We start from the raw sequence: 21,225 nt of genomic DNA on the forward strand, positions 1-21,225 counted from the left end.
TTGTTAGCAGCTATTAGCGACTAGCTACTGACCATAGTGAGTGATTAGCTGCTGATTGTTCGCTGCTAATTGTTAGCAGATATTAGCGGCTAGCTATTACCGGCTAGTTACTGACCATAGTGAATGATTAGCTGCTAATTGTTCGCTGCTAATTGCTAGTCGTTATTAGCGGCTAGCTACTGACCATAGTGAATGATTAGCTGCTAATTGTTCGCTGCTAATTGTTAATAGCTAGCTATTAGCAGCTAGCTACTGACCATATTGAATGATTAGCTGCTAATTGTTAATAGCTAGCTATTAGCGGCTAGCTACTGACCATATTGACTGATTAGCTGCTAATTGTTCGCTGCTAATTGTTTGCTGCTAATTGTTAAAAGGTAGAAATTAGCGGCTAGCTAGTAGTGGCTGGCTACTGACCATATTGAATGATTAGCTGCTAATTGTTCGCTGCTAATTGTTAATAGCTAGCTATTAGCGGCTAGCTACTAACCATATTGAATGATTAGCTGCTAATTGTTAATAGCTAGCTATTAGCGGCTAGCTACAAACCATATTGAATGATTAGCTGCTAATTGTTAATAGCTAGCTATTAGCTGCTAGCTCCTGACCATAGTGAATGATTAGCTGCTAATTGTTCGCTGCTAATTTTTAGCCGCTATTAGCGGCTAGCTATTAGCGGCTGGCTACTGACCATATGGAATGATTAGCTGCTAATTGTTCGCTGCTAATTGTTTGCTGCTAATTGTTAATAGGTAGAAATTAGCGGCTAGCTATTAGCGGCTGGCTACTGACCATATTGAATGATTAGCTGCTAATTGTTAATAGCTAGCTATTAGCTGCTAGCTCCTGACCATAGTGAATGATTAGCTGCTAATTGTTCGCTGCTAATTGTTAGCCGCTATTAGCGGCTAGCTATTAGCGGCTGGCTACTGACCATATTGAATGATTAGCTGCTAATTGCTCGCTGCTAATTGTTTGCTGCTAATTGTTAATAGGTAGAAATTAGCGGCTAGCTATTAGTGGCTGGCTACTGACCATATTGAATGATTAACTGCTAATTGTTTGCTGCTAATTGTTAATAGCTAGCTATTAGCGGCCAGCTATTAGTGGATAGCTACTGACCATAGTGAATGATTAGGTACTAATTGTTCGCTGCTAATTGTTAGCTGCTTTTAGCGGCTAGCTACTAGCGGCTAGCTACAGACCATAGTGAATGATTAGCTGCTAATTGTTCGCTGCTAATTGTTAGCCGTTATTAGCGGTTAGGTTTTAGCGGCTGGCTATTAGCAGCTAGCTATTAGCGGCTAGCTACTGACCATAGTGAATGACTAGCTGCTAATTGTTCGCTGCTAATTGTTAGCCGCTATTAGCGGCGAGCTATTATCGGCTAGCTATTAGCGGCTGGCTACTGACCAAATTGAATGATTAGGTGCTAATTGTTCGCTGCTAATTGTTTATAGCTAGCTATTAGCGGCTAGCTATTAGCGGCTAGCTACTGACCATATTGACTGATTAGCTGCTAATTGTTCGCTGCTAATTGTTTGCTGCTAATTGTTAAAAGGTAGAAATTAGCGGCTAGCTAGTAGTGGCTGGCTACTGACCATATTGAATGATTAGCTGCTAATTGTTCGCTGCTAATTGTTAATAGCTAGCTATTAGCGGCTAGCTACTAACCATAATGAATGATTAGCTGCTAATTGTTAATAGCTAGCTATTAGCAGCTAGCTACTGACCATATTGAATGATTAGCTGCTAATTGTTCGCTGCTAATTGTTAGCCGCTATTAGCGGCTAGCTATTAGCGGCTGGCTACTGACCATATTGAATGATTAACTGCTAATTGTTCGCTGCTAATTGTTCATAGCTAGCTATTAGCAGCTAGCTATAAGCGGCTAGCTACTGACCATATTGAATGACTAGCTGCTAATTGATCGCTGCTAATTGTTTGCTGCTAATTGTTAATAGGTAGAAATTATCGGCTATCTATTAGTGGCTGGCTACTGACCATATTGAATGATTAGCTGCTAATTGTTTGCTGCTAATTGTTTGCTGCTAATTGTTCATAGCTAGCTATTAGCGGCCAGCTATTAGCGGCTAGCTACTGACCATAGTGATAGATTAGGTGCTAATTGTTCGTGCTATTGTTAGCTGCTATTAGCGGCTAGCTATTAGCGGCTAGATATTAGCGGCTAGCTACTGACCATAGTGAATGATTAGGTGCTAATTGTTCACTGCTAATTGTTAGCCGTTATTAGCGGTTAGCTATTAGCGGCTGGCTATTAGCGGCTAGCTATTACCGGCTAGCTACTGACCATATTGAATGATTAGCTGCTAATTGTTAATAGCAAGCTATTAGCGGCTAGCTACTGACCATAGTGAATGATTAGCTGCTAATTGTTCGCTGCTAATTGTTAGCCGCTATTAGCGGGCAGCTATTAGCGGCTAGCTACTGACCATATTGAATGATTAGCTGCTAATTGTTCGCTGCTAAATGTTAATAGGTAGAAATTAGCGGCTAGCTATTAGTGGCTGGCTACTGACCATATTGAATGATTAACTGCTAATTGTTTGCTGCTAATTGTTAATAGCTATCTATTAGCAGCTAGCTATTAGCGGCTAGCTACTGACCATATTGAATGATTAGCTCCTAATTGATCGCTGCTAATTGTTCGCTGCTAATTGTTTGCTGCTAATTGTTAATAGGTAGAAATTATCGGCTATCTATTAGTGGCTGGCTACTGACCATATTGAATGATTAGCTGCTAATTGTTTGCTGCTAATTGTTAATAGCTAGCTATTAGCGGCCAGCTATTAGCGGCTAGCTACTGACCATAGTGAATGATTAGGTGCTAATTGTTCGTGCTATTGTTAGCTGCTATTAGTGGCTAGCTATTAGCGGCTAGATATTAGCGGCTAGCTACTGACCATAGTGAATGATTAGGTGCTAATTGTTCACTGCTAATTGTTAGCCGTTATTAGCGGTTAGCTATTAGCGGCTGGCTATTAGCGGCTAGCTATTACCGGCTAGCTACTGACCATATTGAATGATTAGCTGCTAATTGTTCGCTGCTAATTGTTAGCCGCTATTAGCGGCCAGCTATTAGCGGCTAGCTACTGACCATATTGAATGATTAGCTGCTAATTGTTCGCTGCTAAATGTTAATAGGTAGAAATTAGCGGCTAGCTATTAGCGGCTGGCTACTGACCATATTGAATGATTAGCTGCTAATTGTTTGCTGCTAATTGTTAATAGGTAGAAATTAGCGGCTAGCTATTAGTGGCTGGCTACTGACCATATTGAATGATTAGCTGCTAATTGTTTGCTGCTAATTGTTAATAGCTAGCTATTAGCGGCTAGCTACTGACCATAGTGAATGATTAGGTGCTAATTGTTCGCTGCTAATTGTTAGCTGCTATTAGCGGCTAGCTATTAACAGCTAGCTATTACCGGCTAGCTACAGATCATAGTGAATGATTAGCTGCTAATTGTTCGCTGCTAATTGTTAGCCATTTTTAGCGGTTAGCTATTAGCGGCTGGCTATTAGCGGCTAGCTATTACCGGCTAGCTACTGACCATAGTATATGATTAGCTGCTAATTGTTCGCTGCTGAATGCTAGCCGTTATTAGAGGCTAGCTATTAGCGGATAGCTACTGACCATAGGGAATGACTAGCTGCTAAGTGTTCGCTGCTAATTGTTAGTCGTTATTAGCGGTTAGCTATTACCGGCTAGCTACTGACCATAGTGAATGATTAGCTGCTAATTGTTCGCTGCTAATTGTTAGCAGCTATTAGCGACTAGCTACTGATCATAGTGAGTGATTAGCTGCTGAATGTTCGCTGCTAATTGTTAATAGTTAGCTATAAGCGGCTAGCTATTAACGGCTAGCTACTAGCGGCTAGCTACTGACCGTAGTGAGTGATTAGCTGCTGATTGTTCGCTGCTAATTGTTTGCTGCTAATTGTTAATAGGTAGAAATTAGCGGCTAGCTATTAGCGGCTGGCTACTGACCATATTGAATGATTAGCTGCTAATTGTTTGCTGCTAATTTTTTGCTGCTAATTGTTTAATAGCTAGCTATTAGCGGCGAGCTATTAACGGCTAGCCATAGTGAATGATTAGGTGCTAATTGTTCGCTGCTAATTGTTAGCTGCTATTAGCGGCTAGCTATTAGCGGCTAGCTACAGACCATAGTAAATGACTAGCTGCTAATTGTTCGCTGCTAATTGTTAGCCTTTATTAGCGGTTAGCTATTAGCGGCTGGCTTTTAGCGGCTAGCTATTACCGGCTAGCTACTGACCATAGTGAATGATTAGCTGCTAATTGTTCGCTGCTAATTGATAGCAGCTATTAGCGGCTAGCTACTGACCATAGTGAGTGATTAGCTGCTGATTGTTCGCTGCTAATTGTTCGCTGCTAATTGTTAGCAGCTATTAGCGACTAGCTACTGATCATAGTGAGTGATTAGCTGCTGAATGTTCGCTGCTAATTGTTAATAGTTAGCTATAAGCGGCTAGCTATTAACGGCTAGCTACTAGCGGCTAGCTACTGACCGTAGTGAGTGATTAGCTGCTGATTGTTCGCTGCTAATTGTTAATAGCTAGCTATTAGCGGCTAGCTACTGACCATAGTGAATGATTAGGTGCTAATTGTTCGCTGCTAATTGTTAGCTGCTATTAGCGGCTAGCTATTAACAGCTAGCTATTACCGGCTAGCTACAGATCATAGTGAATGATTAGCTGCTAATTGTTCGCTGCTAATTGTTAGCCATTTTTAGCGGTTAGCTATTAGCGGCTGGCTATTAGCGGCTAGCTATTACCGGCTAGCTACTGACCATAGTATATGATTAGCTGCTAATTGTTCGCTGCTGAATGCTAGCCGTTATTAGAGGCTAGCTATTAGCGGATAGCTACTGACCATAGGGAATGACTAGCTGCTAAGTGTTCGCTGCTAATTGTTAGTCGTTATTAGCGGTTAGCTATTACCGGCTAGCTACTGACCATAGTGAATGATTAGCTGCTAATTGTTCGCTGCTAATTGTTAGCAGCTATTAGCGACTAGCTACTGATCATAGTGAGTGATTAGCTGCTGAATGTTCGCTGCTAATTGTTAATAGTTAGCTATAAGCGGCTAGCTATTAACGGCTAGCTACTAGCGGCTAGCTACTGACCGTAGTGAGTGATTAGCTGCTGATTGTTCGCTGCTAATTGTTTGCTGCTAATTGTTAATAGGTAGAAATTAGCGGCTAGCTATTAGCGGCTGGCTACTGACCATATTGAATGATTAGCTGCTAATTGTTTGCTGCTAATTTTTTGCTGCTAATTGTTTAATAGCTAGCTATTAGCGGCGAGCTATTAACGGCTAGCCATAGTGAATGATTAGGTGCTAATTGTTCGCTGCTAATTGTTAGCTGCTATTAGCGGCTAGCTATTAGCGGCTAGCTACAGACCATAGTAAATGACTAGCTGCTAATTGTTCGCTGCTAATTGTTAGCCTTTATTAGCGGTTAGCTATTAGCGGCTGGCTTTTAGCGGCTAGCTATTACCGGCTAGCTACTGACCATAGTGAATGATTAGCTGCTAATTGTTCGCTGCTAATTGATAGCAGCTATTAGCGGCTAGCTACTGACCATAGTGAGTGATTAGCTGCTGATTGTTCGCTGCTAATTGTTCGCTGCTAATTGTTAGCAGCTATTAGCGACTAGCTACTGATCATAGTGAGTGATTAGCTGCTGAATGTTCGCTGCTAATTGTTAATAGTTAGCTATAAGCGGCTAGCTATTAACGGCTAGCTACTAGCGGCTAGCTACTGACCGTAGTGAGTGATTAGCTGCTGATTGTTCGCTGCTAATTGTTTGCTGCTAATTGTTAATAGGTAGAAATTAGCGGCTAGCTATTAGCGGCTGGCTACTGACCATATTGAATGATTAGCTGCTAATTGTTTGCTGCTAATTTTTTGCTGCTAATTGTTTAATAGCTAGCTATTAGCGGCGAGCTATTAACGGCTAGCCATAGTGAATGATTAGGTGCTAATTGTTCGCTGCTAATTGTTAGCTGCTATTAGCGGCTAGCTATTAGCGGCTAGCTACAGACCATAGTAAATGACTAGCTGCTAATTGTTCGCTGCTAATTGTTAGCCTTTATTAGCGGTTAGCTATTAGCGGCTGGCTTTTAGCGGCTAGCTATTACCGGCTAGCTACTGACCATAGTGAATGATTAGCTGCTAATTGTTCGCTGCTAATTGATAGCAGCTATTAGCGGCTAGCTACTGACCATAGTGAGTGATTAGCTGCTGATTGTTCGCTGTTAATTGTTCGCTGCTAATTGTTAATAGTTAGCTATAAGCGGCTAGCTATTAACGGCTAGCTACTAGCGGCTAACTACTGACCATATTGAATGATTAGCTGCTAATTGTTCGCTGCTAATTGTTTGCTGCTAATTGTTAATAGGTAGAAATTAGCGGCTAGCTATTAGCGGCTGGCTACTGACCATATTGAATGATTAGCTGCTAATTGTTAATAGCTAGCTATTAGCTGCTAGCTCCTGACCATAGTGAATGATTAGCTGCTAATTGTTCGCTGCTAATTGTTAGCCGCTATTAGCGGCTAGCTATTAGCGGCTGGCTACTGACCATATGGAATGATTAGCTGCTAATTGTTTGCTGCTAATTGTTAATAGGTAGAAATTAGCGGCTAGCTATTAGCGGCTGGCTACTGACCATATTGAATGATTAGCTGCTAATTGTTAATAGCTAGCTATTAGCTGCTAGCTCCTGACCATAGTGAATGATTAGCTGCTAATTGTTCGCTGCTAATTGTTAGCCGCTATTAGCGGCTGGCTACTGACCATATTGAATGATTAGCTGCTAATTGTTAATAGCTAGCTATTAGCTGCTAGCTCCTGACCATAGTGAATGATTAGCTGCTAATTGTTCGCTGCTAATTGTTAGCCGCTATTAGCGGCTGGCTACTGACCATATTGAATGATTAGCTGCTAATTGTTCGCTGCTAATTGTTTGCTGCTAATTGTTAATAGGTAGAAATTAGCGGCTAGCTATTAGCGGCTGGCTACTGACCATATTGAATGATTAGCTGCTAATTGTTAATAGCTAGCTATTAGCTGCTAGCTACTGACCATAGTGCGTGATTAGCTGCTGATTGTTCGCTGCTAATTGTTAGCCGCTATTAGCAGCTAGCTATTACCGGCTAGTTACTGACCATAGTGAATGATTAGCTGCTGATTGTTCGCTGCTAATTGTTAGCAGCTATTAGCGGCTAGCTATTACCGGCTAGTTACTGACCATAGTGAATGATTAGCTGCTAGTTGTTCGCTGCTAATTGTTAATAGTTAGCTATTAGCGGCTAGCTACTGACCATAGTGAAGTCCAGCACACACAGTCCATCCTCCTTGACGGCCAGCCAGGCCGGACTCTGCTGGTGAGGGAAGGAGTTGACAGGCTGCAAACAAGTCCAACATATCTTTAACACCAGCTGCCCCGAGGGGAAGTTGGCTACAAAGTGGGCAAAGTAAATATTGTCTCGCCTTGACGCTGAACAGTTTGGCACCAAACAGAGTCCAGGTGCGTGCCACCGTCAGGTAAGTCCTCACACACTCAGACGTGCTGCATCCTCCTAACTTGCACCATTTGGCTGCCAGACGCTCAGCAACTTCTCTAAAAGAAAGAACATTCAATAAATATTCATACTTTTACATGCAGGTGGAAACTAAATATTCCAAACTATCTCCAGTATTATGTTTTTAATTGAACTACCAACTAGATCCTGGTTTGATTTCCAATGAATCATGCACATGGTTTCCCTGCTCTTCAGGGGATTTTATTGGAATAAAATAAATAAACCCCCCTACCCTCCTCTAGGGGAGACCGGATGCAATGGACGTCGAGTGGGTCTGACATAATAGTGTGAGAGTCCAGTCCATAGTGGATCTAACATAATAGTGAGAGTCCAGTCCATAGTAGATCTAACATAATAGTGAGAGTTCAGTCCATAGTAGATCTAACATAATAGTGAGAGTCCAGTCCATAGTGGATCTAACATAATAGTGAGAGTCCAGTCCATAGTAGATCTAACATAATAGTGAGAGTCCAGTCCATAGTGGATCTAACATAATAGTGAGAGTCCAGTCCATAGTAGATCTAACATAATAGTGAGAGTCCAGTCCATAGTGGATCTAACATAATAGTGTGAGAGTCCAGTCCATAGTGGATACAACATAATAGTGAGAGTCCAGTCCATAGTAGATCTAACATAATAGTGAGAGTCCAGTCCATAGTGGATCTAACATAATAGTGAGAGTCCAGTCCATAGTGGATCTAACATAATAGTGAGAGTCCAGTCCATAGTGGATCTAACATAATAGTGAGAGTCCAGTCCATAGTGGATCTAACATAATAGTGAGAGTCCAGTCCATAGTAGATCTAACATAATAGTGAGAGTCCAGTCCATAGTGGATCTAACATAATAGTGAGAGTCCAGTCCATAGTAGATCTAACATAATAGTGAGAGTCCAGTCCATAGTAGATCTAACATAATAGTGAGAGTCCAGTCCATAGTGGATCTAACATAATAGTAAGAGTCCAGTCCATAGTGGATCTAACATAATAGTGATAGTCCAGTCCATAGTGGATCTAACATAATAGTGTGAGAGTCCAGTCCATAGTGGATCTAACATAATAGTGAGAGTCCAGTCCATAGTGGATCTAACATAATAGTGTGAGAGTCCAGTCCATAGTGGATACAACATAATAGTGAGAGTCCAGTCCATAGTGGATCTAACATAATAGTAAGAGTCCAGTCCATAGTGGATCTAACATAATAGTGAGAGTCCAGTCCATAGTGGATCTAACATAATAGTAAGAGTCCAGTCCATAGTGGCTCTAACATAATAGTGTGAGAGTCCAGTCCATAGTGGATCTAACATAATAGTGAGAGTCCAGTCCATAGTGGATCTAACATAATAGTGACAGTCCAGTCCATAGTGGATCTAACATAGTAGTGAGAGTCCAGTCCATAGTGGATCTAACATAATAGTGAGAGTCCAGTCCATAGTGGATCTAACATAATAGTGACAGTCCAGTCCATAGTGGATCTAACATAGTAGTGAGAGTCCAGTCCATAGTGGATCTAACATAATAGTGAGAGTCCAGTCCATAGTGGATCTAACATAATAGTAAGAGTCCAGTCCATAGTGGATCTAACATAATAGTGAGAGTCCAGTCCATAGTGGATCTAACATAATAGTGTGAGAGTCCAGTCCATAGTGGATCTAACATAATAGTGTGAAAGTCCAGTCCATAGTGGATCTAACATAATAGTGAGAGTCCAGTCCATAGTGGATCTAACATAATAGTGAGAGTCCAGTCCATAGTGGATCTAACATAATAGTGAGAGTCCAGTCTATAGTGGATCTAACATAATAGTGTGAGAGTCCAGTCCATAGTGGATCTAACATAATAGTGAGAGAGTCCAGTCCAGAGTGGATCTAACATAATAGTGAGAGTCCAGTCCATAGTGGATCTAACATAATAGTGTGAGAGTCCAGTCCATAGTGGATCTAACATAATAGTGAGAGTCCAGTCCATAGTGGATCTAACATAATAGTGAGAGTCCAGTCCATAGTGGATCTAACATAATAGTGTGAGAGTCCAGTCCATAGTGGATCTAACATAATAGTAAGAGTCCAGTCCATAGTGGATCTAACATAATAGTGAGAGTCCAGTCCATAGTGGATCTAACATAATAGTAAGAGTCCAGTCTATAGTGGCTCTAACATAATAGTGTGAGAGTCCAGTCCATAGTGGATCTAACATAATAGTGTGAGAATCCAGTCCATAGTGGATCTAGCATAATAGTGTGAGAGTCCAGTCCAAAGTGGATCTAACCTAATAGTGTGAGAGTCCAGTCTAAAGTGGATCTAACCTAATAGTGAGAGTCCAGTCCATAGTGGATCTAACATAATAGTGTGAGAGTCCAGTCCATAGTGGATCCAACATAATAGTGAGAGTTCAGTCCATAGTGGATCTAACATAATAGTGTGAGAGTCCAGTCCATAGTGGATCTAACATAATAGTGAGAGTTCAGTCCATAGTGGATCTAACATAATAGTGAGAGTCCAGTCCATAGTGGATCTAACATAATAGTGTGAGAGTCCAGTCCATAGTGGATCTAGCATAATAGTGTGAGAGTCCAGTCCATAGTGGATCTAACATAATAGTGTGAGAGTCCAGTCCATAGTGGATCTAACATAATAGTGAGAGTCCAGTCCATAGTGGATCTAACATAATAGTGAGAGTTCAGTCCATAGTGGATCTAACATAATAGTGTGAGAGTCCAGTCCGTAGTGGATCTAACATAATAGTGAGAGTCCAGTCCATAGTGGATCTAACATAATAGCGAGAGTCCAGTCCATAGTGGATCTAACATAATAGTGAGAGTCTAGTCCATAGTGGATCCAACATAATAGTGAGAGTCCAGTCCATAGTGGATCTACCATAATAGTGAGAGTCCAGTCCATAGTGGATCTAACATAATAGTGAGAGTCCAGTCCATAGTGGATCAAACATAATAGTGTGAGAGTCCAGTCCATAGTGGATCTAACATAATAGCGAGAGTCCAGTCCATAGTGGATCTAACATAATAGTGAGAGTCCAGTCCATAGTGGATCTAACATAATAGTGAGAGTCCAGTCCATAGTGGATCTAACATAATAGTGAAAGTCCAGTCCATAGTGGATCTAACATAATAGTGAGAGTCCAGTCCATAGTGGATCTAACATAATAGTGAGAGTCTAGTCCATAGTGGATCCAACATAATAGTGAGAGTCCAGTCCATAGTGGATCTAACATAATAGTGAGAGTCCAGTCCATAGTGGATCTAACATAATAGTGACAGTCCAGTCCATAGTGGATCTAACATAGTAGTGAGAGTCCAGTCCATAGTGGATCTAACATAATAGTGAGAGTCCAGTCCATAGTGGATCTAACATAATAGTGAGAGTCCAGTCCATAGTGGATCTAACATAATAGTGAAAGTCCAGTCCATAGTGGATCTAACATAATAGTGAGAGTCCAGTCCATAGTGGATCTAACATAATAGTGAGAGTCTAGTCCATAGTGGATCCAACATAATAGTGAGAGTCCAGTCCATAGTGGATCTACCATAATAGTGAGAGTCCAGTCCATAGTGGATCTAACATAATAGTGAGAGTCCAGTCCATAGTGGATCAAACATAATAGTGTGAGAGTCCAGTCCATAGTGGATCTAACATAATAGCGAGAGTCCAGTCCATAGTGGATCTAACATAATAGTGAGAGTCCAGTCCATAGTGGATCTAACATAATAGTGAGAGTCCAGTCCATAGTGGATCTAACATAATAGTGAAAGTCCAGTCCATAGTGGATCTAACATAATAGTGAGAGTCCAGTCCATAGTGGATCTAACATAATAGTAAGAGTTCAGTCCATAGTGGATCTAACATAATAGTGAGAGTCCAGTCCATAGTGGATCTAACATAATAGTGAGAGTCTAGTCCATAGTGGGGCCAGCAGGAGATCATCTCGAGTGGAGACGAGTCAACAGTGCAGAGATGTCCCCAACCGATGCACAGGCAAGCGGTCCACCCCTGGTCCCGACTTTATAGTTGTAATATTCATAATATCTAATATTGGAATCTAATATCTAATATATCATAGTAGTAGTATTTATAATACTGTATATATTATTATTATAGTAATGTTATTTACAATATATAATTTTTAAGTAGTATTATTTTTACTGGTAATATACTATTATTTAAATAATATTATTTATAATATATAATATTTTACCTGAGCTCTTCTGTGCTGCAGTCTTGTTTGTAGTGTTTTGGGTAGAAGCGCTCCAACATCTGCACGACCGTCACGTGACTTTTGGCTTGGGAAGATGGCTGCTCCAAATCACCCTGATCCACCTTGTTGGACAATAACACACACATCATCTTATGTTACACCGTCGAGTGTGTGTGTGTGTGTGTGTGTGTGTGTGTGTGTGTGTGTGTGTGTGTGTGTGTGTGTGTGTGTACCTGTGCCATGAGGGCAGCCACCTCCAGTGCCAGCTCCTTGTTGACAGGAAAGTGTCCTTGGAGGACATGGTGGTTGACCTGGTAGGCCAGTAGGAGGCGCTCTCGCTCTGTCTGGCCTTTGACTTGTGATCGCAAACATAACCTGCATGTGCAAAACAATCATTCCCTCAACCCTCGTCAGTTACTGTGCAGGTTGTACTTACCTGTAACTCTGTAACAATGACCAATACTTCAGTGTGTTTGTGGAATAACAACACGTATTTTGTGTATTTAACAGTCTTCTCTTACACCCTCAAGTATCATTTGCACGCTCCTCTAGTTTGTGGACGTGCGGCAAAATAATCTAGTCAAAGATCCTCTATATGACAGGAATGCTCAGCTGTTTTTGAGGACCCTTTTGGCAAAAATCCTTGTCAAAGATCCTCTATTTGACAAGAGCTCTCAGTTATTTTTAAGGACCCTTTGGCAAGAATCCTTGTCAAAGATCCTCTATTTGACAAGAGCACTCAGTTGTTTTTGAGGACCCTTTTGGCAAAACTCCTTGTCAAAGATCCTCTATTTGACAGGAGCACTCAGTTGTTTTTGAGGACCCTTTGGCAAAAATCCTTGTCAAAGATCCTCTGTTTGACAGGAGCACTCAGTTAGTTTTGAGGATTTACAGCAAATAATCTAGTCAAAGATCCTCTATATGACAGGAGCGCTCAGCTGTTTTTGAGGACCCTTTAGCAAAAATAATTGTCAAAGATCCTCTATTTGACAGGAGCACTCAGTTGTTTTTGAGGACTTACAGCAAATAATCTAGTCAAAGATCCTCTATATGACAGGAGCACTCAGTTGTTTTTGAGGATTTACAGCAAATAATCTAGTCAAAGATCCTCTATTTGACAGGAGCACTCTGTTGTTTTTGAGGACTTACAGCAAATAATCTAGTCAAAGATCCTCTAAATGACAGGAGCGCTCAGCTCTTTTTGAGGACCCTTTGGCAAAAATCATTGTCAAAGATCCTCTATTTGACATGATTACTCAGTTGTTTTTGTCAATTTACAGCAAATAATCTAGTCAAAGATCCTCTATATGACAGGAGCACTCAGTTGTTTTTGAGGGCCCTTTGGCAAAAATCCTTGTCAAAGATCCCCTATATGAAAGAAGCGCTCAGTTGTTTTTGAGGACCTTTTGGCAAAAATCCTTGTCAAAGATCCTCTATTTGACAGGAGCACTCAGTTGTTTTTGAGGGCCCTTTGGCAAAAATCCTTGTCAAAGATCCTCTATATGAAAGAAGCGCTCAGTTGTTTTTGAGGACCCTTTGGCAAAAATCCTTGTCAAAGATCCTCTATTCGACAGGAGCACTCAGTTGTTTTTGAGGACCCTTTGGCAAAAATCCTTGTCAAAGATCCTCTATTTGACAGGAGCATTCAGTTGTTTTTGAGGACTTACAGCAAATAATATAGTCAAAGATCCTCTATATGACAGGAGCACTCAGTTGTTTTTGAGGATTTACAGCAAATAATCTAGTCAAAGATCCTCTATATGACAGGAGCACTCAGTTATTTTTGAGGATTTACAGCAAATAATCTAGTCAAAGATCCTCTATATGACAGGAGCGCTCAGCTCTTTTTGAGGACCCTTTGGCAAAAATCATTGTCAAAGATGCTCTATTTGACATGATAACTCAGTTGTTTTTGTCATTTTACAGCAAATAATCTAGTCAAAGATCCTTTAAATGACAGAAACACTCAGCTCTTTTTGAGGACCCTTTGGCAAAAATCCTTGTCAAAGATCCTCTATTTGACATGCTTACTCAGTTGTTTTTGTCGATTTAGAGCAAATAATCTAGTCAAAGATCCTCTATATGACAGTAGCACTCAGCTGTTTTTGAGGACCCTTTGGCAAAAATCCTTGTCAAAGATCCTCTATTCGACAGGAGCACCCAGTTGTGTTTTGAGGACTTACAGCAAATAATCTAGTCAAAGATCCTCTATATGACAGGAGCACTCAGTTGTTTTTGAGGATTTACAGCAAATAATCTAGTCAAAGATCCTCTATATGACAGGAGCGCTCAGCTCTTTTTGAGGACCCTTTGGCAAAAATCCTTGTCAAAGATCCTCTATTTGACAGGAGCCCTCAGTTGTTTTTGAGGACTTACAGCAAATAATCTAGTCAAAGATCCTCTATATGACAGGAGCGCTCAGCTCTTTTTGAGGACCCTTTGGCAAAAATCATTGTCAAAGATCCTCTATTTGACATGATTACTCAGTTGTTTTTGTCATTTTACAGCAAATAATCTAGTCAAAGATCCTTTAAATGACAGAAACACTCAGCTCTTTTTGAGGACCCTTTGGCAAAAATCCTTGTCAAAGATCCTCTATTTGACATGCTTACTCAGTTGTTTTTGTCGATTTACAGCAAATAATCTAGTCAAAGATCCTCTATATGACAGTAGCACTCAGCTGTTTTTGAGGACCCTTTGGCAAAAATCCTTGTCAAAGATCCTCTATTCGACAGGAGCACCCAGTTGTGTTTTGAGGACTTACAGCAAATAATCTAGTCAAAGATCCTCTATATGACAGGAGCACTCAGTTGTTTTTGAGGATTTACAGCAAATAATCTAGTCAAAGATCCTCTATATGACAGGAGCGCTCAGCTCTTTTTGAGGACCCTTTGGCAAAAATCCTTGTCAAAGATCCTCTATTTGACAGGAGCCCTCAGTTGTTTTTGAGGACTTACAGCAAATAATCTAGTCAAAGATCCTCTAAATGACAGGAGCGCTCAGCTCTTTTTGAGGACCCTTTGGCAAAAATCCTTGTCAAAGATCCTCTATTTGACAGGAGCACTCAGTTGTTTTTGACGGCCCTTTGGCAAAAATCCTTGTCAAAGATCCTCTATATGAAAGAAGCACTCAGTTGTTTTTGAGGACCCTTTGGCAAAAATCCTTGACAAAGATCCTCTATTTGACAGGAGCACTCAGTTGTTTTTGAGGACCCTTTGGCAAAAATCCTTGTCAAAGATCCTCTATTTGACAGGAGCACTGATTTGTTTTTGAGGACCCTTTGCCAAAAATCCTTGTCAAAGATCTTCTATTTGACAAGAGCACTCAGTTGTTTTTGAGGACCCTTTGGCAAAAATCCTTGTCAAAGATCCTCTATTTGACAGGAGCACTCAGTTGTTTTTGAAGACCCTTTGGCAAAAATCCTTGTCAAAGATCCTCTATTTGACAGGAGCCCTCAGTTGTTTTTGAGGGCCCTTTGGCAAAAATCCTTGTCAAAGATCCTCTATTTGACAAGAGCACTCTGTTGTTTTTGAGGACCCTTTGGCAAAAATCCTTGTCAAAGATCCTCTATTTGACAGGAGCCCTCAGTTGTTTTTGAGGGCCCTTTGGCAAAAATCCTTGTCAAAGATCCTCTATATGAAAGAAGCGCTCAGTTGTTTTTGAGGACCCTTTGGCAAAAATCCTTGTCAAAGATCCTCTATATAGCAGGAGCGCTCAACTGTTTTTGAGGACCCTTTGGCAAAAATCCTTGTCAAAAATCCTCTGTTTGACAGGATTACTCAGTTGTTTTTGTCAATTTACAGCAAATAATCTAGTCAAAGATCCTCTATATGACAGGAGCTCTCAGCTCTTTTTGAGGACCCTTTGGCATAAATCCTTGACAAAGATCCTCTATTTGACAGGAGCACTCAGTTGTTTTTGAGGACCCTTTTGGCAAAAATCCTTGTCAAAGATCCTCTATTTGACAAGAGCACTCAGTTATTTTTGAGGACCCTTTGGCAAAAATCCTTGTCAAAGATCCTCTATTTGACAGGAGCGCGCAGTTGTTTTTGAGGACCCTTTGGCAAAAATCCTTGTCAAAGATCCTCTATTTGACAGGAGCCCTCAGTTGTTTATGAGGGCCCTTTGGCAAAAATCCTTGTCAAAGATTCTCTATAGGAAAGAAGCGCTCAGTTGTTTTTGAGGACCCTTTGGCAAAAATCCTTGTCAAAGATCCTCTATATGACAGGAGCGCGCAGCTGTTTTTGAGGAGCCCTTTGGCAAAAATCCTTGTCAAAGATCCTCTATTTGACAGGAGCACTCAGTTGTTTTTGAGGGCCCTTTGGCAAAAATCCTTGTCAAAGATCCTCTATTTGACAGGAGCACTCAGTTGTTTTTGAGGACCCTTTGGCAAAAATCCTTGTCAAAGATCCTCTATATGAAAGGAGCGCTCAGTTGTTTTTGAGGACCCTTTGGCAAAAATCCTTGTCAAAGATCCTCTATTTGACAGGAGCCCTCAGTTGTTTTTGAGGGCCCTTTGGCAAAAATCCTTGTCAAAGATTCTCTATAGGAAAGAAGCGCTCAGTTGTTTTTGAGGACCCTTTGGCAAAAATACTTGTCAAAGATCCTCTATATGAAAGAAGCGCTCAGTTGTTTTTGAGGACCCTTTGGCAAAAATCCTTGTCAAAGATCCTCTATTTGACAGGAGCCCTCAATTGTTTTTGAGGGCCCTTTGGCAAAAATCCTTGTCAAAGATCCTCTATATGAAAGAAGCGCTCAGTTGTTTTTGAGGACCCTTTGGCAAAAATACTTGTCAAAGATCCTCTATATGAAAGAAGCGCTCAGTTGTTTTTGAGGACCCTTTGGCAAAAATCCTTGTCAAAGATCCTCTATTTGACAGGAGCCCTCAATTGTTTTTGAGGGCCCTTTGGCAAAAATCCTTGTCAAAGATCCTCTATATGAAAGAAGCACTCAGTTGTTTTTGAAGACCTACAGCAAATAATCTAGTCAAAGATCCTCTATATGACAGGAGCACTCAGTTGTTTTTGAGGACTTACAGCAAATAATCTAGTCAAAGATCCTCTATACAACAGGAGCGCTCAGCTCTTTTTGAGGACCCTTTGGCAAAAATCCTTGTCAAAGATCCTCTATTCGACAGGAGCACCCAGTTGTGTTTTGAGGACTTACAGCAAATAATCTAGTCAAAGATCCTCTATATGACAGGAGCACTCAGTTGTTTTTGAGGATTTACAGCAAATAATCTAGTCAAAGATCCTCTATATGACAGGAGCACTCAGTTGTTTTTGAGGATTTACAGGAAATAATCTAGTCAAAGATCCTCTATATAACAGGAGCACTCAGTTGTTTTTTAGGATTTACAGAAAATAATCTTGTCAAAGATCCTCTAAATGACAGGAGCGCTCAGCTCTTTTTGAGGACCCTTTGGCAAAAATCATTGTCAAAGATCCTCTATTTGACATGATTACTCAGTTGTTTTTGTCGTTTTACAGCAAATAATCTAGTCAAAGATCCTCTATATGACAGGAGCGCTCAGCTCTTTTTGAGGACCCTTTGGCAAAAATCATTGTCAAAGATCCTCTATATGACAGGAGCACTCAGTTGTTTTTGAGGACTTACAGAAAATCTAGTCAAAGATCCTCTATATGACAGGAGCGCTCAGCTCTTTTGGAGGACCCTTTGGCAAAAGTCATTGTTAAAGATACTCTATTCGACAGGAGCACTGTGTTGTTTTTGAGGACTTACAGCAAATAATCTAGTCAAAGATCCTCTATATGACAGGAGCGCTCAGCTGTTTTTGAGGACCCTTTGGCAAAAATCCTTGTCAAAGATCCTCTGTTTGACAGGAGCACTCAGTTGTTTTTGAGGATTTACAGCAAATAATCTAGTCAAAGATCCTCTATATGACAGGAGCGCTCAGCTCTTTTTGAGGAGCCTTTGGCAAAAATCATTGTCAAAGATGCTCTATTTGACATGATTACTCAGTTGTTTTTGTCGATTTACAGCAAATAATCTAGTCAAAGATCCTCTATAGGACAGGAGCGCTCAGCTCTTTTTGAGGACCCTTTGGCAAAAATCCTTGTCAAAGATCCTCTATTTGACAGGAGCACTCAGTTATTTTTGAGGACTTACAGCAAATAATCTAGTCAAAGATCCTCTAAATGACAGGAGCGCTCAGCTCTTTTTGAGGACCCTTTGGCAAAAATCCTTGTCAAAGATCCTCTGTTTGACAGGAGCACTCAGTTGTTTTTGAGGACTTACAGCAAATAATCTAGTCAAAGATCCTCTAAATGACAGGAGCGCTCAGCTCTTTTTGAGGACCCTTTGGCAAAATCCTTGTCAAAGATCCATTATTTGACAGGAGCACTCAGTTGTTTTTGAGGACTTGCAGCAAATAATCTAGTCAAAGATCCTCTATACGACAGGAGCGCTCAGCTGTTTTTGAGGACCCTTTGGCAAAAATCCTTGTCAAAGATCCTCTATTTGACAGGAGCACTCCGTTGTTTTTGAGGACTTACAGCAAATAATCTAGTCAAAGATCCTCTATATGACAGGAGCACTCAGCTCTTTTTGAGGACCCTTTGGCAAAAATCCTTGACAAAGATCCTCTATTTGACAGGAGCACTCAGTTGTTTTTGAGGACCTACAGCAAATAATGTAGTCAAAGATCCTCTATATGACAGGAGCGCTCAACTGTTTTTGAGGACCCTTTGGCAAAAATCCTTGTCAAAGATCCTCTATTTGACAGGAGCACTCAGTTGTTTTTGAAGACCTACAGCAAATAATCTAGTCAAAGATCCTCTATATGACAGGAGCACTCAGTTGTTTTTGAGGACTTACAGCAAACAATCTAGTCAAAGATCCTCTATATTACAGGAGCGCTCAGCTCTTTTTGAGGACCCTTTGGCAAAAATCATTGTCAAAGATCCTCTATTCGACAGGAGCACTGTGTTGTTTTTGAGGACTTACAGCAAATAATCTAGTCAAATATCCTCTATATGACAGGAGCGCTCAGCTCTTTTTGAGGACCCTTTGGCAACAATCATTGTCAAAGATCCTCTATTCGACAGGAGCACTGTGTTGTTTTTGAGGATTTACAGCAAATAATCTAGTCAAAGATCCTCTATATGACAGGAGCGCTCAGCTCTTTTTGAGGACCCTTTGGCAAAAATCATTGTCAAAGATCCTCTATTCGACAGGAGCACTGTGTTGTTTTTGAGGATTTACAGCAAATAATCTAGTCAAAGATCCTCTATATGACAGGAGCGCTCAGCTCTTTTTGAGGACCCTTTGGCAAAAATCCTTGTCAAAGATCCTCTATTTGACAGGAGCACTCAGTTGCTTTTGAGGACTTACAGCAAATAATCTAGTCAAAGATCCTCTATATGACAGGAGCGCTCAGCGGTTTTTGAGGACCCTTTGGCAAAAATCCTTGTCAAAGATCCTCTGTTTGACAGGAGCACTCAGTTGTTTTTGTCGATTTACAGAAAATAATCTAGTCAAAGATCCTCTATATGACAGTAGCGCTCAGCTGTTTTTGAGGACCCTTTGGCAAAAGTCATTGTCAAAGATCCTCTATTTGACAGGAGCACTCAGTTGTTTTTTGAGGACTTACAGCAAATAATCTAGTCAAAGATCCTCTATAGGACAGGAGTGCTCAGCTCTTTTTGAGGACCCTTTGGCAAAAATCCTTGTCAAAGATCCTCTATTTGACGGGAGCACTCAGTTGTTTTTGAGGACCCTTTGGCAAATAATCTAGTCAAAGATCCTCTAAATGACAGGAGCGCTCAGCTCTTTTTGAGGACCCTTTGGCAAAAATCATTGTCAAAGATCCTCTATTTGACAGTAGCACTCAGTTGTTTTTGAGGATTTAGAGCAAATAATCTAGTCAAAGATCCTCTATATGACAGGAGCGCTCAGCTGTTTTTGAGGACCCTTTGGCAAAAATCCTTGTCAAAGATCCATTATTTGACAGGAGCACTCAGTTGTTTTTTGAGGACTTACAGCAAATAATCTAGTCAAAGATCCTCTATATGACAGGAGCACTCAGTTGTTTTTGAGGACTTACAGCAAATAATCTAGTCAAAGATCCTCTATTTGACAGGAGCACTCTGTTTTTTTTGAGGACTTACAGCAAATAATCTAGTCAAAGATCATCTAAATGACAGGAGCGCTCAGCTCTCTTTGAGGACCCTTTGGCAAAAATCATTGTCAAAGATCCTCTATTTGACATGATTACTCAGTTGTTTTTGTCGATTTACAGCAAATAATCTAGTCAAAGATCCTCTATATGACAGGAGCGCTCAGCTCTTTTTGAGGACCCTTTGGCAAAAGTCATTGTCAAAGATCCTCTATTTGACAGGAGCACTCAGTTGTTTTTTGAGGACTTACAGCAAATAATCTAGTCAAAGATCCTCTATAGGACAGGAGCGCTCAGCTCTTTTTGAGGACCCTTTGGCAAAAATCCTTGTCAAAGATCCTCTATTTGACAGGAGCACTCAGTTGTTTTTGAGGACCCTTTGGCAAATAATCTAGTCAAAGATCCTCTAAATGACAGGAGCGCTCAGCTCTTTTTGAGGACCCTTTGGCAAAAATCATTGTCAAAGATCCTCTATTTGACAGGAGCACTCAGTTGTTTTTGAGGATTTAGAGCAAATAATCTAGTCAAAGATCCTCTATATGACAGGAGCGCTCAGCTGTTTTTGAGGACCCTTTGGCAAAAATCCTTGTCAAAGATCCATTATTTGACAGGAGCACTCAGTTGTTTTTTGAGGACTTACAGCAAATAGCCTAGTCAAAGATCCTCTATATGACAGGAGCACTCTTTTTGTTTTTGAGGATCTATGTATGTATGCATTCATTTCAGTCTGTCCTAGATATGTTGCTGTGGTCAGGAAGTAGTCTTTGCCATTAAGTTGTCTTTTGTTGAGTTTTTTTGACTAAGTAAAAATATTAATAATAGTAATATATTTTTTTGTAAAAAGCACTTTACATTGAGTAAACAATCTCAACGTGCTACAGTGTATTAAAAAAATAAAAATAAAAAGATAATAAAAAATAAATAAAACTAAAAACTAAAAAAGCCAAATAGCTATAACTAGTATGCATATATCTAAAAAAAAAAGCTTTTTTTCAAAACCGAAGGTTTTTTTAGCCTTTTTTAAAAGCATCCACAGTCTGTGGTGCCCTCAGGTGGTCAGGGAGAGCCTTCCACAGACTGGGAGCTGCGGAACAGAAAGCCCGGTCTCCCATTGTCCGTAGCTTTGTCCTCGGAGGTTGGAGGGAGTTTTAGTTTTTTTTTTATACCAAATTTGGAGGTGTTAAAATCGCCATGTCAAATTGCTAATGATAATCAGTAGCATGTTTTTAGCATATCCAATGTAAA

General features: G+C 40.5%; 1 protein-coding gene across 1 annotated transcript in view; it reads right to left on the minus strand.

Moving 5' to 3' along the window:
- plekhh1 (pleckstrin homology domain containing, family H (with MyTH4 domain) member 1) overlaps window positions 1-21,225 on the minus strand; it is a 169,116-nt gene that overhangs the window by 17,727 nt on the left and 130,164 nt on the right. The window contains exons 25-28 of the mRNA XM_072913745.1: window positions 12,077-12,218; window positions 11,844-11,965; window positions 7,541-7,670; window positions 7,372-7,455 (exon numbers count right to left, since the gene is read on the minus strand). Coding sequence (XP_072769846.1) covers window positions 7,372-7,455; window positions 7,541-7,670; window positions 11,844-11,965; window positions 12,077-12,218 — 478 coding nt within the window. The remainder of the gene's footprint in view (window positions 1-7,371; window positions 7,456-7,540; window positions 7,671-11,843; window positions 11,966-12,076; window positions 12,219-21,225) is intronic.

The sequence above is a fragment of the Nerophis lumbriciformis genome, linkage group LG08 (assembly GCF_033978685.3).
Source record: "Nerophis lumbriciformis linkage group LG08, RoL_Nlum_v2.1, whole genome shotgun sequence".
Taxonomy (NCBI): Eukaryota; Metazoa; Chordata; class Actinopteri; order Syngnathiformes; family Syngnathidae; genus Nerophis; species Nerophis lumbriciformis.